The sequence below is a fragment of the Chiloscyllium punctatum genome, chromosome X, assembly GCF_047496795.1.
Source record: "Chiloscyllium punctatum isolate Juve2018m chromosome X, sChiPun1.3, whole genome shotgun sequence".
NCBI classification, from domain to species: Eukaryota; Metazoa; Chordata; class Chondrichthyes; order Orectolobiformes; family Hemiscylliidae; genus Chiloscyllium; species Chiloscyllium punctatum.
Genome location: NC_092791.1, coordinates 24,333,474 through 24,347,617, shown reverse-complemented (window position 1 = coordinate 24,347,617; position 14,144 = coordinate 24,333,474). Strand labels below are relative to the sequence as shown.

Here is a 14,144-nt window from a genome sequence, read left to right as displayed (position 1 = left end):
AATACCTCGACATCAGGAGTAGAACTGTCCTGGAGCGGCTGTGCAGACTCCTGGATCTTATGTACCTGCTGCATCAGCAAATCACAATAAAGTCGAAGCTCAGACATTTTGGATTTCAAGGTATCCTCAGTTTCACTGATTTCTGCAAATTCAAAACATTTTTAGAAAATATTTGAATCAAAAATGACAAATAAATCTTTTAACAAGAGGATCAATCACAACTTCCTTAGGGGGACTCAGTAGAATGGGTCTTTCACAGAGCTAGCATGGACTGATTGGGCCAAATGGCCTCCTTCTGTGCTACATGATTCTATGATTTAGAGTCATACAGCATGGAAACCCTTCGGTCCAATTCATCCATGCCAATCAAGTTTCCCAAACTAAACTAGTCGCATTTGTTCAGTTTATTTCTGTGTTGAATGGAGTTGTTTTATTAAAAAAAAAAGAGACATACATTCAGAGTGTGATGCCATCACATAGTGAAGGAAAGATTGCAAGGCGATAAAACAAATGGCAGGCACAGCCAAACCCCTCACAAGGCAGCCCTGATGCCAGCCTCCTGGAAAACCCTGGGGAGGCTGGCAGAGAGACACGTGCACAGCATTGAAAGATTTGTTCCACTCCACTTCCTAAAGCTAACAAAAATGTTCCAGTCACCAGGTTCCTAGGAAATCTCTGCTTCACCCCCCAAGTATCCCAAATGGGTCTGCAACATGTGTAGCCAAAAATGGACTGCTTGCAAACATCTGTTCAGTCCAATGAGACCTCTAATTTCAAAAGACTCTCAAACAGCCACGTCCTGATGGAGTGATGTGTGTTGGTGCATTTCTGCGTCCATCATCATCATTTTGGCTTCAACCAGGACATATGTTTTCCCATACACAATTCTTCTCAGACAATTTCCCAAACGATTTCCTCAAGTTTCAAGCTCCTTGATGCTTCAGAGTAATGCAGGTTTAGACCAGATATAATCTCTTGTGTATGCCAAGGTACTCATATGCCTATACTCATATCAGCGTGGCTACAAGGGGGAAGTGGACATTAGTCTTGATATCTGTGGATTAGGGAGAGGAATAATTTGTGAAAACTCCATTTAAGGTGTCATTTTCTGTATGTAAACTATCGACATGCATTTATCCAGTAGATTTCAATGGATGACGATCAGAAGCAGCAATCACAGCAAATGCAGCATAGAAATGTTCATGCTCCATATGAACCTCCTTGAACACTAACAGCCTAATGTTCTCTTCTTTTCTCCCTTGTGTATTTATCCAGCTTCCCTTTATGTGCTGGTTGTCTCAACTACACTTAGAAGAAGGAGAATCCTTATAGCGTGGAAACAGGCCATTTGGCCCAACAAGTCCACATCAACTCTCTGAAGAGTATCCCCCCCCCCAAAGCCATTCCCCTACCCTATTACTCTAGATTTACCCTGACTAATGCACCTAATCTACACATCCCTGAACACTATGGAACAATTTAGCATGGCCAATTCACCCTAACCTGCACATCTTTGGATTGAGGAAACTGGAGCACCCAGGGGAAACCCACACAGACACAAGGAGAATGTGCAAACTTCACACAGACAGTCACCCGAGGCGCCTGGAATTGAACCCCAGTACCTGGGGCTGTAAGGCAGCAGTGCTAACCACTGAGCCATTGTGCCGCCCCATTTGTGGATGTCCATTTTCCCAACCACTTGAGTGGGGAAATAAGTTTCCCCATTATCAGATTTACTATCAATCTATTATGGAGTTGATGAATCCTGAACACTCCTTCCTTCCTTAAATTTAGCCAAGCATTCCTCTCAACGGGAATGAGCAAATTCAACTCAAAGAATCAAACAGGTTGGTACTGGTCATTGTGTTTATAAACCCAATACAAAGTGGCAAGAGGGGGCTCTTCATGTACTTTCTGCTGGAAAGCATCTCAAAACAGCACATGAAACCTGTAGCATTATAGGACAATAATCACAGCGCTCCAGTAAACAAAACTAGGAAACATCAAAACCATCCAAAAAAAAAGACAGAATAAAAGGCACCACCTCGTTCCTTCTTGCTCCTGCTGTCTGCCAGGCAGGCTTTGGCACTTCCAAGAGCAACCAACCATTTCTGTCGCTCTGCAGCATTTACTGCTTTGAGGTAGAAATATTGTTCTCCAGGGATAATCAAGTCCATCCGGGTGAAGTCTGCTGTGTACACTAGTAAGAAAAACATGGTATTTTAGTGGCAGAAGACAACAGTGATCCTGTTTCCTACCTTGCCTGTCATGTGAATCTTTCAAAAAAAAACCCTAATGGCCATAACGTACCAACAGTAATACAAGACAGACAAGGGTGTGACAAGGAAATCCAACAAATGACAGACTGGAACAGATAAAATAAGCAAAAACAGGCTGAAACAGAATGTAGGAAGAGGAGAAGGCCATTCAGCCTCTCAAAGCTGTTCTGGCATTCAAAACAAAAGGCTTGGATTTATACACAACCTCTGGACATATCAAAACCCTTTACAGCCAATTAAGTGCAGTCACTGTTGTAATGTAGGTCATGTGGCAGCCAATTTGCAGACAGCAAGCTCCTGCAAACACCACATGATAATGACTTGATAATCTTCTGTGATGTTAATTGAGGGATAAGTATTGGCCAGGACAGTGGGGCACTTTCTTCCTCAAAATAATACTACGGGATCTTTTACATACACCCAATCAGGTAGATGAGGCCTCATTTGAAAATGAAAGCACATCCAACAGTGCAGCACTCCTTCAGTACTGCGCCAGAGAGTCAGTCTGGGCTTTTGTGCTCAAGCTCTGGAGTGGGACAAGACAAGAGTGCTACCAGTCATAGCTGACACTCAACAAAATCCTCATTGATCTGGTTCCCAACCTTTGCTCCATATCATAGAGTCATACAGATGTACAGCCTGGAAACAGACCCTTCGGTCCAACCCGTCCATGCCGACCAGATATCCCAACCCAATCTAGTCCCACATGCCAGCACCCGACCAATTTCCCTCCAAATCCTTCCTATTCATATACCCATCCAAGGACCTCTTAAATGTTGCAATTACACCAGCCTCCACCACTTCCTCTGGCAGCTCATTCCATACATGTACCACCCTCTGTGTGAAAAAGTTGCCCCTTAGGACTCTTTTATATCTTTCCCCTCTCACCCTAAACCTATGCCCTCTAGTTCTGGACTCCCCGACCTCAGGGAAAAGACTTTGCCTATTTACCCTAACCATGCCCCTCAATTTTGTAAACCTCTATCAGGTCACCCCTCAGCCTCCGACGCTCCAGGGAAAACAGCCCCAGCCTGTTCAACCTCTCCCCATAACTCAAATCCTCCAACCGTGGCAACATCTTTGTAAATCTTTTCTGAACCCTTTCAAAGTATCCTTTAATACTCTTGGCTAGTAAGAAAAATCAGTCAGTCTCAGATTTAAACATTTCTACTGGAGCTCGCATTTGCTATATTGTATGGGCCAATTTGACTTTTACCATCATTAGGGATTCTCAATACCTCTCCTAAATGGCCTCGCTTTGATTTTTCAAGTTAGGTCCTCAACTTACACTCTCCCTACTGGGGTTTCAGCGGCTTTGGTCAAGGAGACCGTTCCATCTCGGTTTATGCAAAGGAAATAATTGCAACAGTGGAATAAGGGCAGAGATTGTGTTTGAGTCAGCTTCACACATTGGTATGGCCCAAGTATTCTATTTTTAAATACTTATTCCATTCTATTCACAGAATCACCTGGAGAAGCAGGCTTCCATTCCTCCCTAATTTACCTGTATAAGCAGATTGCATTGTCACACTGGACAGACCTGAACTGCACCCTCCCAGCGACATCAGTAAGGAAACATCAAACTTTGGCAGAACTCCAGAAGGGTTCCATTTGAAATGATACAAATTCCAAGCCTCATTTGGTCACAGCATCAAGGTTGGTCATTTATTCCCCACACAAGCCCGGGTCAGGCCATACCGAACTGTGGGAGTGCTTTCCAAAGGGGTCCAGTGGGCATGTTTGGCAACTCCAAGCTCAACAGCTGCTTTCACTTTTCTACCTTTTATCTCGCACACGGCCATTTTGATGCTCCCTTTACTTCCTTTCCCAACATCTTCCTGCGAGTCGTAGTACGACAGCACAGTACCATCCAGCACAAAGTACCGTGGCTGCCAGCCTGTCAAAATGAAAGGGATTGGAAGAATCAGCAGAAGATTATGATTGCAAGAAATACAAAAAAATTGTGGAAGGTTGTGAAGGCACAACAATGTGTGTCTGGGGCATTTTAGGAACAGGAGGCGGCCATTCAGCTCCTCTAGCCTGTTCAGTCTCCATTCAATAAGGTCATAACTGACCTGCAACTTGACTCCCATTTAGCGGCCTTTGCTTCTTAGCCCTGAATACAGTTGGTGAGCAAACTAAAGACCAGAAATTGTTGGAAAAAAACTCAGCAGGTCTGGCAGCATCTGTGGACAGAAATCAGAGTTAATGTTTCAAGGTCCAGTGACCCTTCATCAGTTCTGAGGAAGGGTCACTAGACCTCGAAACATTAACTCTGACTTCTCTCCACGGTTGCTGCCAGACCTGCTGAGCTTTTCCAGCAATTTGATTTCGTTTTGATTTACAGCATCTGCAGTTCTTTCAGTTTTTAAAAGACCAGTCTTAGCTGTAAAACTGATAATTACTTTAACATCAACCGTGATTAACTTTGTAAATTTGAAGTCATTCGAAGCTCTGCTGTTCTGAGCCTTAACTCACACCAAATCCCATTTTCCTATTACCCCCTACCCGGTCTCTGATCTACATTGATTATTATGGTCAGTCCCATAAATCAGCAGAGACATCGCTGCACTTGTTTAATTCTAGTACCCTTCAAGCACCTTGATTTTTAAATCACTCCACCATCGGTGGCTGCACCTTCAGTTGTTTGAACTCCCAAGTTCTGGGATTCCTTCCCGCATTACTCTCTCTCTCTCCGTTTAAGAGGCTCCTTAAAATCTACTCGTTTGGCAAACGTTTGGATCAACTGTGCTAATAACTCTGAGTGGCTCAATGAATATCCCTGAACATTACCTTTTGAATTAGGTTACTGATCTGGTCTGTGAAAGCAATTTGCAGAATTGCACATTGCAACTGCTAAACAACTGCAGTTACAAAACACAGTATCCCATGAAATTTCACATAACTGCTATACGTGGCTGCCATTTGCATCCCCAGACTAACTTCTGCGTCCTGCACATTTAGACACAAATTCAAGAGTTAGCTTCGATATGCCTAGAACCCAAACTCCAGTCAGAAGACAACTAGATATTGTCAGCCTCGTGGCAGCTGATAGCCTGATGTAGTGTGCAACACATGGACACACTCGCACAGACTCCTGTGATGAAAGGACGTGGAACATTTAAGAAGTTGTGGCACAGTGAGTCGTGCCCCTACCACTGGGCAAAACAGCTTCAAACCGTGCAAGTAACTGCTCAGGACTGAATGACCACAGAAGGCGTATAGTAACGCAACAAAACAGGTTGAACCAATGTTAAAAGGGTTGACTATGCAAATTGCTGTCACAAGCAAGTGTCATCCTTCTTCCAAGGGACAAACACAGCCACATCTCCTCGCCAATAGAGGGATTCGAGGGAATTCTTGGAGATTTCTGCAATGATAGTACTGATGAAAAGGAATCAGACAAGCAGGATTGCTTTCCCGCTCAAAAATCAAGTTCACTCCAGAGGCAGCTGCGTCCCTCCCCAAAGGCTAACTCACAGATTACTGGAAAAGCAAACTGCAGCTTCTTGGACACACTGCCCAGGCCACTTAAAGCAGAGTCCTGCAAACTCAGTCTGATGATGCACTCAGATGGTGCCACAGACACATTGCAAAACTCAAGCTTCTACAGTTTGCCTTTCAAATCCAAAGTGGCAAATTTGTGGCAGGGCTGTGCAGTTCCCGTTATTGAGTCTATTTAAGACAGGAATGAATAGATTTCTAGATATGAAAAAAAGTATCAAAGGAAAATGGTGCAGAGGTAGATGGTCAGCCATGATCACATTGTATCATGGTGCAGAGTTGAAGGGCTGAATGGCCTGCACCTTTTCCTAATTTAGTAACAAGAGAAACATACAAATTAAGCGTTTCCAATCTGTGAACTTTTCCTTCACCAGGAGCTCGGTTTCCCCAAAAAGGAAACCTAAAGTCGACAAAATCCTGAGAGTACTTTTTCAATTTCAGGAAGTGACACTTTAAACCAGAGTACAGAACCAAGGAATGAATAGAGTAGGGTGTGGACAGAAGTATTTTGTTTCATTTGAACTGGAGATTGGTGTACATTGTTTGGGAGCACCAGGCTCCCCCTGTGTATGTTGGAGTGGCTGGGGTTAGAGTACAACTCAGAGTTTATGGTGAGGGAGCAGGTCAGCTTGAGTTGGAAAGCATGAAGAAAAAGGTTCACAATGAACAGCTGAAGCTTACCTATTGTTTCAACGATAGTCGATTTGGTCAGTTCTGTTGTAGCTGGCTGTTACACTGACTGGGTTTCGACATTCTTATCCCAGCCTATTTACATTCTATACATTAAGTTCAGTATCAACCAGATCTCAGGCACACGGCTAGTAATAAACTGTTTCATTGCATTTTTCACCCAGATAATGCCATTGAGGATTGCAATGCCCTCTGAATGTGCCAGCCAATTAAAGACTGATCCATACACAGATCAGCCAAGCAAGCAGGGGATTGAATAATTAAAAAGTCACTGTGAACTCTGTAAAGGACAAGCCTTGCTCAGTTCTGAACAAAAGTCATGTCAGACCCGAAACACTAACTGTTTCTCTAGATTAAATTAGATTACTTAGTGTGGAAACAGGCCCTTCGGCCCAACAAGTCCACACCGACTCGCCGAAGCATAACCCACCCATACCCCTACATTTACCCCTTACCTAACACTACAGGCAATTTAGCATGGCCAATTCACCTGACCTGCACATCTTGGACTGTGGGAGGAAACCGGAGCACCCGGAGGAAACCCACGCAGACACGGGGAGAATGTGCAAACTCCACACAGTCAGTCGCCTGAGGTGGGAATTGAACCCGGGTCTCTAGCGCTGTGAGGCAGCAGTGCTAACCACTATGCCACCGTGCCGCCCTCTCTGCAGACACTGCCAGCCATGCTGAGTTGCTGCAGCACTTTTTATTTCAGATCTCAGTCATTTCAGTATTTCACATTTGTTAACAACTTTGCCTCCTCAGCTCTAGGGGTGCATGCTTCAGACCAAAGGTGTTGCCTTCCAGCTAGGATGGTCCTACCAGTCAGGCAACAAGCCAATAAAAGGCACAAGAAATAGAAGCAGGAGTAAGCCATTTGGCCCCTCTCACCTGCTCCATTATTCAACAAGATCATGGCTCTCTGATGGTAGCCTCAACTCCACTTTCCTGTCTGATCCCGCCAACACCCCTCCCAATCAAAAATCTGTCTCATTCACCCTTAAATATATTCAAAGGCCCAGCCTCCACTGCTTTCTGAAAAAGAGAATTACAAACACAATGACGCTCAGAAGAAATTGCTTCACATCTCTGCCTGAAATGAGAGACCCACTTATTTTGAAATCATGCCCCTTTGTATTACATTCTGCCCCTTCCCATGGGAAACTTTCTCTCAGCAAACCTACCAAGTCCTCCCAGGATCTTATATATTTCAATAAGATCACTTCTCATTATTCTAAATGCCAATAAATGTAGACTCAACCTTTCCTCATGCGCAATCTTCAGAAATCTTCTCTAAACTGTTTCCAATAAGGTACATGACTCCTTGAGTAAGGAGATCAGAGCTGTACACAGTACTTTGGGCACAGTCTCAACCACATACACAGGTTACAGGTTCATTACATGCTCATGTAGATTTGACACATTTGCTCTACATCACAGGAGCAGACCATTCAGCCCACCCCCTCCATGCTTGTTTATACTCTAAACAAATGTTTCCCCCATCCTTCATCGTCTCCACCAGCCTATCCTTCTATTCCTTTCTCCCTCGTGATTATCCATTCACTGCACCCACTTCCTTGTGATTTTGAGTTTCACATTCTCACTGCTTTCTGGCTAAAGAGGTTTTTCCAGAATTTCCAACTGAGTTTATGGCTTCTCAGTTCGGAGTTTTCACACAAAGGGAAATTGAAGCGTCCTTCTGCCTGCTCCGAGAAGCCATTTCATAATCGAAAGTGCTTCTTCTGTCAATTAACTACATTTCTTACTTCCAGGCTCTCTTCCAATTCAACTAAACTCTGCCTGTAGAACTAAGGCTTGCTCAACCATTGCCAGAATCCAAACTAATTTCCCTAGCCCTCTTATTCCCTGAAAGGGAAAAGATTCATCTTCAACAAATGACCAGATTGTTGAACTGCAGCCACCCACCGTCTTTTCTGAACCCTTGATTTTGAAACGAAACCCTCACCAGCAACAATCCCTGCAGATGTTGGGAAAGACGAGGCAAGCTGCCCTTTAGAAAGCTTGCGTGGCTCAGTTATGTGCCGGATTATCTGGTCGGAAGCCAAACAAAGCCCGAGGGTCGCACGCTGAATTGGCTACTGCCAGCTGTGGTAGAGACACGGGCCTCAGCACCCCGTGTTCAGGGTGATCCAAACAGGTGTCTCTCCCTCAAACAGCGATGCAGCAAACCTGCATCTGCAAAATCTACAGGAGGGAGACAGATAAAAGAACAAATGGCAATTTGCACCGAGTGTCAGCCTTTTGCGGCGCCAGTACGCTGTTTCTTCAGGCTGCAGAAGGCTCAGTGCTGGTTAAGTTGTTTGGACAGCATCTGCAGCAAGGTATAAAACCCCAATCTCACCACTCAGATAATTGGTCCACTTGTGCAGTACTCCTTCCATGACAGAAGGGCAACTTCCCGAATACTATGCCCAGCCAGTTCACACACTCTCTGCCTCTGTGTATTTTTGCTGCAGGAAGCGGCGAGCCGCCTTAGTGATTGACAGCTCCTCGGCGGCCAATCGGACAACACCTCCGCCACGTTCCCCCCCCCCCTGTCAACTGAATTCCTGTATTGTGCCGTCACAATCGCCCCCGTCCTCTGAGCGAGTCAATCATTAACAGTGGAGCGGCGGCTCTTGCGAGCGATTGGGGGAGAGGCCGCAGGAGGGGGCGGGGTGATGGGTTAGCCAATGGGACGGCTCCGGAGCCGCGTGCGCTGGTTGGAAGATCACGAGGGGCCGGGAGCGGGTGTGACGCTTGTGAGCGAATTGAAAAGGCTCCAGTTGGCGAGTGCCAGGGTTGTGTAGTTTTGAGCTTTCATAGAAGGGCTAGGTTTACAACAGCCAAGAAGTTGCGTTCAAACTGTGTAAACCACTTGTTCTGCCTGAGTTGGCTCATTATGTCCAGCTCTGGGCAGCGCACAGAGGGGAGGATGTGAAAGAATCAGGAAAGGTGCATCAAAGATTGATGAGAAGTTTTCAGGCACGAGGGGTTCCAGGGAGACAGGAGAAACTCCAGCTGTTTTCCCTGGAGAAGAGAAGGTTGAGAGGAGATAGTGAAGGGTTGGACAAAAGAGAGACTTCTTTTTAATTAAGTAAAAATAATGACTGCAGATGCTGGAAACCAGATTCAGGTCCACACCCCCCTACGACCCACCCTTCCATCCTGGCACTTTCCCCTGCCACCGCAGGAACTGTAAAACCTGTGCCCACACCTCCTCCCTCACCTCTATCCAAGGCCCTAAAGGAACCTTCCACATCCATCAAAGTTTTACTTGCACATCCACTAATATCATTTATTGTATCCGTTGCTCCCGATGCGGTCTCCTCTACATTGGGGAGACTGGATGCCTCCTAGCAGAGCGCTTTAGGGAACATCTCCGAGACACCCGCACCAATCAACCAAAACGCCCCGTGCCCAACATTTTAACTCCCCCTCCCACTCTGCCGAGGACATGGAGGTCCTGGGCCTCCTTCACCGCTGCTCCCTCACCACCAGACGCCTGGAGGAAGAATGCCTCATCTTCCGCCTCGGAACACTTCAACCCCAGGGCATCAATGTGGACTTCAATAGTTTCCTCATTTCCCCTTCCCCCACCTCACCCTAGTTCCAAACTTCCAGCCCAGTAACTGTCCCCATAACTTGTCCAGACTTGTCCTACCTGCCTATCTCCTTTTCCACCTATCCACTCCACCCTCTCCTCCCTGACCTATCACCTTCATCCCCTCCCCCACTCACCTATTGTACTCTATGCTACTTTCTCCCCACCCCCACCCTCCTCTAGCTTATCTCTCCACGCTTCAGGCTCTCTGCCTTTATTCCTGATGAAGGGCTTTTACCCGAAACGTCGATTTTGCTGCTCCTTGGATTCTGCCTGAACTGCTGTGCTCTTCCAGCACCACTAATCCAGACTCTGGTTTCCAGCATCTGCAGTCATTGTTTTTATCTCGTTGCCTGACCTGCTGCACTTTTCCAGCAACACATTTTCAGTTTTTAACTCGTTCAGGCAGCATCCAAGGAGCAGGAAAATCGACGTTTCAGGCAAAAGCCCTTCATCAGAAATAATTAACCTGCTCAGATGCGTTATAACACACCAAACAAGAGGGCATATTTTTTAAGGTGAGAGGAGAAAGATTTAAAAGGAACCTGAGGGGCAACCTTTTCTCAGAGGTTGGGTCAGATGTGCATTGAACTGCCAGAGGAAGTGGTAGATGCAGGTGCAGTAACAACAGTTAGACCATAAGACCATAAGACATAGGAGTGGAAGTAAGGCCATTCGGCTCATCGAGTCCATTCCGCCATTCAATCATGGCTGATGGACATTTCAACTCCACTTACCCACATTCTCCCCGTAGCCCTTAATTCCTTGTGACATCAAGAATTTATCAATCTCTGCCTTGAAGACATTTAGCGTCCCGGCCTCCACTGCACTCTGCGGCAATGAATTCCACAGGCCCACCACTCTCTGGCTGAAGAAATGTCTCCGCATTTCTGTTCAGAATTGACCCCCTCTAAATCTAAGGCTGTGTCCACGGGTCCTAGTCTCCTCGCCTAATGGAAACAATTTCCTAGCGTCCACCCTTTCCAAGCCATGTATTATCTTATAAGTTTCTAATAGATCTCCCCTTAATCTTCTAAACTCCAATGAATACAATCCCAGGATCCTCAGCCATTCCTTGTATGTTAGACCTACCATTCCAGGGATCATCCGTGTGAATCTCCGCTGGACACGCTCCAGTGCCAGTATGTCCTTCCTGAGGTGTGGGGACCAAAACTGGACACAGTACTCCAAATGGGGCATAACCAGAGCTTTATAAAGTCTCAGTAGCACAATGGTGCTTTTATATTCCAACCCTCTTGAGATAAATGACAACATTGTATTCGCTTTCTTAATCACGGACTCAATCTGCATGTTTACCTTTAGAGAATCCTCGACTAGCACTCTCAGATCCCTTTGTACTTTGGCTTGATGAATTTTCTCACCATTTAGAAAGTAGTCCATGCTTGTATTCTTTTTTCCAAAGTGCAAGACCTTGCATTTGCTCACGTTGAATTCCATCAGCCATTTCCTGGACCACTCTCCCAAACTGTCTAGATCCTTCTGCAGCCTCCCCACTTCCTCAGTACTACCTGCCTGTCCACCTAACTTCGTATCATCAGCAAACTTCGCTAGAATGCCCCCAGTCCTTTCATCCAGATCATTAATATATAACGTGAACAGCTGCGGCCCCAACACTGAACCCTGCGGGACACCACTTGTCACCGGCTGCCATTCCGAAAAAGAATTTTTTATCCCAACTCTCTGTCAGACAGCCAATCCTCAATCCATACCAGTAGCTCACCTCAAACACTATGGGCCCTCACCTTGCTCAGCAGCCTCCCGTGTGGCACCTTATCAAAGGCCTTTTGGAAATCTAGATAGACCACATCCACTGGGTTTCCCTGGTCTAACCTACTTCTCACCTCTTCAAAGAATTCTAACAGGTTTGTCAGGCACGACCTCCCCTTACTAAATCCATATTGACTTGTTCTAATCTGACCCTGCTCTTCCAAGAATTTAGAAACCTCATCCTTAATGATGGATTCTAGAATTTTATCAACAACCGAGGTTAGGCTAATTGGCCTATAATTTTCCATCTTTTGTCTTGATCCTTTCTTGAACAAGGGGGTTACAACAGCGATCTTCCAATCATCCGGGACTTTCCCTGACTCCAGTGACTTTTGAAAGATCTCAACCAATGCCTCCGCTATTTCCTCAGCCACCTCCCTCAGAACTCTAGGATGTGGCCTATCGGGGCCAGGAGATTTGTCAATTTTAAGATCTTTTAGCTTTTCTAGCACTTTCTCTTTTGTAATGGCAACCATACTCAACTCAGCCCCCTGACTCCCTTTAATTGTTGGGATATTACTCATGTCTTCTACTGTGAAGACTGACGCAAAGTACTTATTAAGTTCTCCAGCTATTTCCTTATCTCCCATCACTAGGCTTCCAGCATCAGTTTGAAGTGGCCCAAAGTCTACTTTTGCCTGTCGTTTGTTTCTTATGTTTCTTATGTTAAAAGACATTTGGATAGGGACATGAATAGGAAAGGTTTAGAGAAATATGGACCAAATGCAGCTAAATGGGGCTAGTTTTGTTTGGAAAACTTGGTCAGTATGGACAAGTTGGACCAAAGGGACTGTTTCCATGCTGTATGACCTCTGGAGCAGGTGGCTTGGCCCTCTTGGCCTAGAGGTAGGGACACTACCAGGTAGGGTGAAACTGTTCCTGGAGCGATTGAGAACAAGTGGACACCAAAAGTGATTGATTTGATTGATTATTTTCACGTGTACCAAGATACAATGAAAAATATTGTTTTGCATGCTAACCAGACGCATCATACCTTACATAAGTACAACAGGGTAATAGAGCAGAATGCAGAATATAGTGTTACAGCTACAGAGAAGATACAGAGAAAGGTAAACTCTAATATGAGAGCTGAAAGAATTGCAGATGCTGTAAATCGGAAACAAAAACAGAAGTTGCTGGAAAAGCTCAGCAGGTCTGGCAGAATCTCTGAAGAGAAAGTCTTGGGGCTCAGTGGCTCAGTGGTTAACACCGCTGCCTCACAGTGCCAGGGATCTGGGTTTGATTCCAGCCTCGGGTAACTGTCTGTGTGGAGTTTGCACATTCTCCCCGTGTCTGCGGGGGTTTCCTCTGGGTGCTCCGGTTTCCTCCCACAATCCAAAGATGTGCAAGTTAGGTGGATTGGCCACGCTAAATTGCCCGTAGTGTTAGGTGCATTAGTCAGGGGTGAATGTCGGGGAATGGGTCTGGGTGGGTTGCTCTTCGGAGGATCGGTGTGGACTTGTTGGGCCGAAGGGCCTGTTTCCACACTGTAGGGAATCTAATCTTGTGTCTGAGCACCAGGCGGTGTTAATCAGGAGGCAGACCCCTTAGCCTTGCCTGACGATGCCGTGCAGTCTGTCCGGTGGATTGAGAAGCCCCGTGGTTGTAAGGCACAATCAGGTGAAGCAGGAGTAAGCCATATCTCAGTAAAACGGAGTACACGATTCTTGACAGAAGAGTCAGCAACCTGAAAGGGTAGAAGTGGCAGGAACCTCAGGGCATCTGAAGATTAATTTTGACGAGCACTTGAAATGCCATTGTATATACAGTTACGGGCCAAGTTCTGGAAAATGGGATGAGAATGGAAAGATGCTTGATAACTAGCAGGGATGCAATGAGCCTTTGTGTTCTGTTAAAACCTCTGGCTAGTAGTTGGGATCTGGAGTGGGTGATGGAGGCAGTTTCAATAGAGGCATGTAAGAGGGAATTTAGTTCTTATCTGGAGAAAATAAAGTGCAGGACTAAGGGGAAATGACAGGAGAGTGGACTAGTTGACTTACTCTTACAGAGAGCAACATGGATTCAAGGGACCAAATGACCACTTTCTGTGCTGCAGCTATCCTCTGGTTTTATGTGAAATGTGACCATAATTAAGGCCTCATCCTAAGATGTTGTATTTCCAAACACAGGGTGAAAGGTTTGTAAATCAAATTTCATCAGATTATTTGCCCAACAGCCATGGGTTTGTACCCAGGCTGAAGCGTGCTACACGGAGGGTTGGTCTGTTATGTTCACAATAATATTTTAGCCAGCATGTGGTTAGCCACTATACAGGGTGA

General features: G+C 45.6%; 1 protein-coding gene across 3 annotated transcripts in view; it reads right to left on the bottom strand.

Moving 5' to 3' along the window:
- LOC140471256 (pleckstrin homology domain-containing family A member 3-like) overlaps positions 1 to 9,017 on the bottom strand; it is a 31,899-nt gene extending 22,882 nt beyond the window's left edge. The window contains exons 1-4 of one of the 3 annotated variants that reach the window (XM_072567218.1): positions 8,836 to 9,017; positions 4,060 to 4,176; positions 2,045 to 2,200; positions 6 to 142 (exon numbers count right to left, since the gene is read on the bottom strand). In XM_072567218.1, the coding sequence (XP_072423319.1) occupies positions 6 to 142; positions 2,045 to 2,200; positions 4,060 to 4,176; positions 8,836 to 8,875 (450 nt within the window). In that variant the 5' untranslated portion in view covers positions 8,876 to 9,017. Of the gene's footprint in view, positions 1 to 5; positions 143 to 2,044; positions 2,201 to 3,783; positions 4,020 to 4,059; positions 4,177 to 8,439; positions 8,810 to 8,835 lie in introns of those variants that run through there. The other 2 variants (XM_072567220.1, XM_072567219.1) reach the window with 2 other exon arrangements.
- Between the last annotated feature and the right edge of the window lie 5,127 nt (positions 9,018 to 14,144).